Source organism: Prunus dulcis, chromosome 1, assembly GCF_902201215.1.
Source record: "Prunus dulcis chromosome 1, ALMONDv2, whole genome shotgun sequence".
Taxonomy (NCBI): Eukaryota; Viridiplantae; Streptophyta; class Magnoliopsida; order Rosales; family Rosaceae; genus Prunus; species Prunus dulcis.
In genome coordinates this window covers 7,283,355-7,286,953 of record NC_047650.1, presented here as the reverse complement: position 1 = coordinate 7,286,953, position 3,599 = coordinate 7,283,355, and the positions used below count along the sequence as shown (strand labels likewise).

At 38.2% G+C, this 3,599-nt stretch overlaps 1 protein-coding gene across 1 annotated transcript; it reads left to right on the top strand.

The window, feature by feature from the left end:
* The first annotated feature begins 787 nt into the window (after window positions 1-787).
* LOC117632892 lies at window positions 788-1,353 on the top strand. The gene is made up of 2 exons (XM_034366547.1): window positions 788-1,176; window positions 1,260-1,353. The coding sequence occupies exons 1-2, from the start codon at window positions 788-790 to the stop codon at window positions 1,351-1,353; spliced, it is 483 nt and encodes a 160-aa protein (XP_034222438.1).
* The last annotated feature ends 2,246 nt before the right edge of the window (window positions 1,354-3,599 follow it).

The window sequence follows — 3,599 nt, the reverse complement described above, 5'->3', positions numbered from 1 at the left end:
AGCGATTTTAATAGCCTTCCCGACTACATTTCATCGACTTTGCATATGGCACATCACATCAAAGTTCTCTATTAAGTTACCACATTCTGCTTATAAGGAGTATTAGCGTGAATTTCAGAAAGCCATATGGGATACTGACAATAAGGATGAGTTTGATGCAAAATGGAATATTGTGGTTACAAAGGCTTGTTTGACTGACCATCCATGGCTAAGTTCAATGTTTGATTTAAGGGAATCTTGGGTTCCAGCCTACGCATGACAATTTTTTGCCGCTGGAATGTCAAGCAGCCAAAGAGCGGAAGGTTCTCATGGATTTTTCAAGCAATACATATCAAGGAGAAATTCGTTGATGGATTTCATAATACGATTTGAGAGGGCACTTTCTCATCAACGTGAAAAAGAGTTAGTTGCTGATCACGTAGATGCATTTGAAGTGCCTCAATGTCTTCTACCGATGCCAATGAACAAACAAATGGCTACCTTGTACACAAGGACAATGTTTCAAAAGTTTGAGCAAGAACTAATACAAAGTACAGCATGTTTCCTAGAGCTCAAAACAGAGGATGCTTGTAAAGTTGTCTTTAACGTGAGCGAAAGGAAAAATTGGGAAACAAGAGTGGCAGAAGTCGTGTCAAAGATTCAAAAATTCTGACCACGCATCGTGTAGCTGCAAAAGATTTGAATTTGTTGGAATTATTTGCAAGCACATCCTAGCATTGTTCAGAAGGGACCAGATTGAATATATGCCCGAAAAATATATTTTGAAGAGGTGGAAGAAAACTGCGAAATGTGGATTGGTGTCGATGCAAATGGCAAAGAAATTAAAGACTGTGTAGATCCTGGCCTTCTAATAAAGCGGAGTACAATGTCTCGACTTGCTTCAGATGTGGTTGAGGATGCATTAATGAGTGAAGAAGGATGTGAGCTACTGTCAGAGACTCTAAAAAGTTTGCAGGTGAAGTTGAAGTTGTTGAAGGATGGACCAAGTAATAACGAAGTTGGAGGGTCCAGCTCTCAAACACAATATATGAAAGACCCTAAGAGAGTGAGGTGCAAAGGAAGGTCGAAAGGAGTAATGGGAGCAAAGGAAAAGGCAATGAAGCGAGGGATTAGACACTGTCGGGAGTGTGGACACATTGGTCATGATAGAAGACAATGCCCAGCCTTGAACACACCGTAAGATGCTAACACTATTTGTAATAACATCTAAAATTTCAATAGGTAAAATTTTTATGTGCTTGTGTTTGATGTTTATGCAGGACATCACCGTCGAACAACGACGAATCAACTCCAATACATCGTAGTGACCCATTATTCGACGATTTTGACAGGATGCACGGACCAAGTGAATGATTATGATATGAAGTTTTATAGATTCAGTTTTTGAATATTATTGTGTTTTTGTTCATGTCCACCGATGAGCTCTTACTATGTCCACTGGTAATTGAAATGAAAATTTGCTTGGTTTCATTCTTCCATGAAATTTGGAGACATGTTAATTTTACGTCTTCTCCCTATTTATAAATTTTCAAAGACATTTGATAAAGTATGAAATTTTGAGTTATGTGAAGAAGCAATGACTTTTACCATGTAAAATGGGCAGTTTAGGGTGAATTATGTTTTAACAGAGATTCATTTTTCAAATCCTCAGGCTAATGCAGCATTTCCAGCATGGCCACATCTGTTGTTTCCATTACCAGTAATCATTTCCAGCAGTAGCCACTTTTTTCGACTGGTTATTAGGGGCACGATTTTGTACACTTTTGTAATTGAAGGATACTTGAAGCACTTTGTTGGAACAGAGCAAATAGAAAGCAGCGTGTAACATAGAAACATAACATTGCAGCTAATTACATTTCGATACTTAGGTGAAAAATATTAAAGGGTACACTAACTTACATAAATACTCATAATTCCACACACAAAAGAACATTTGATTGCAAAACATATTATGTGCTCCCTCTTAGCAATACCACGATCTCCCCAACCAACTGAACAATGGTAGCCACAATCACTCGGTCGTATTCGTCAGCTTCTTCTTAGCAGGTCTCACATGCTTATGGCCACTCATATCCCTAGTGATATAGACGAAATAAATCTTCAGCAATATTTGGAATTTTATTATATATAAATAAACCATAAACCATTCACTAAACAATGTATAGCACATGTTATGTTACTTATGACTCACGTGTCAGTTTTTTTTGAACACATTAGTACGCCAGCTCTTTAATGTAAATGGACATGATAAGGAGCATTTACTGATTCCCGACTTGCTGTGATATTGACTGCTTATTGAATAATATTTCGATATTTGCAAAATATAATGTTAGACATTATAACACATGATGACTTGCAATACATAGTCCCAATAATTATATATGAAGCAAATGAAACTGATATTTGTGTTATTTTAAATTAGATAATGACATTAAGGGAGTATATGTGCAATACCACGGTCACCCTCAACCAACTGAACAGCGGTAGCCGCAATCACTTAGTCGTATCGGTCGGCTTCTTCCGAGCAGCTTTGACGTGCTTATGCTCATTCATGTCACCCCCATCGTCTAGTATCTCTCTCACAGCATCAGGGGACACATAGTTCCAATCATAACTTGTATGAGTAGTTGCCGCAAATGCTCAGAATTTGTCGAATCCTTCGTTGAATGCCAACTCCAGTTCACTATGGTGCTCTTCGCATCGCATATGGTTCATCAAACAACCTTTCATTTCATCATTCATTACTGTATCCAACTCCTCAGCTTTCAGCTTCCTTTTATGACTCAACTTCAAGTACTTGTTCTTTTGGGAGAACGCTTTGTTCACTCTAATGTTAAGATCAGCCAAAATTGCCTCGTCTTCAACACATTTCTCGTGCCATGAATTGATCAGTCTGGAATTATAATCCAGCTTGGCATTGACTGCATGTATTGCCTCTAATGGATCATCGGAGTCCCCCTCACTCCCAAATGATGTTGAAAAAGGAAGGGGTCGGCGAGTAGAATGTGGAAATAGAACCTGCGACTCCAATTTGTCATCTTCGATTGTGTTGTTGGCGCCTGAAGAGGTTGACATGCTTGAATAATCCTCTTTGTTTTGGGAGGATGAGGATTGCATATGCAATTTCGTTTGAGAAAGGGAACATAGGTTTATAGACCAACATACCAAAGCTTGTGTGTAGTCAACATATGTACTTTTTTTAAATTTTTTTAAAAAAGAGGTGTCAGGTTTTGCTTTTCAAGCATGTCAACCTCACACTCTCCTTACACCACTGATAGTGGTTGAAAGAAACTCAATGGAAGTGACATCTACTTAGTTAACTCAACCAAACTAGTTAGGATTAAACTTAGATTGTATCAGACCAAAAATTAATTTATACATTGTCAACCAAATATTTTTTGGCGGGAACCCTTTTCTTGGTATTACTATCACCCCTTTCATATAAATTCTCCTTCCACACAAAACTCACTCCTCCACCGAATCTGTCTCCATCTACTGATACTCTCTCAACCAAACAAACTCATTCCCCCCAAAGAATGGATTTACTAACCAAGTTTGATGTGAGCATAATAAACACCCCTCCAAACAAAGACCGCCTT

What these genes read in the sequence shown, in the direction of transcription:
- LOC117632892 (XM_034366547.1), top strand. Translation starts at nt 788, where the DNA reads ATGTGGATTGGTGTCGATGCAAATGGCAAAGAAATTAAAGACTGTGTA. An exon ending in TGCCCAGCCTTGAACACACC is followed by an intron (nt 1,177 to 1,259) that starts GTAAGATGCTAA and finishes ATGTTTATGCAG; the next exon opens with GACATCACCGTCGAACAACG.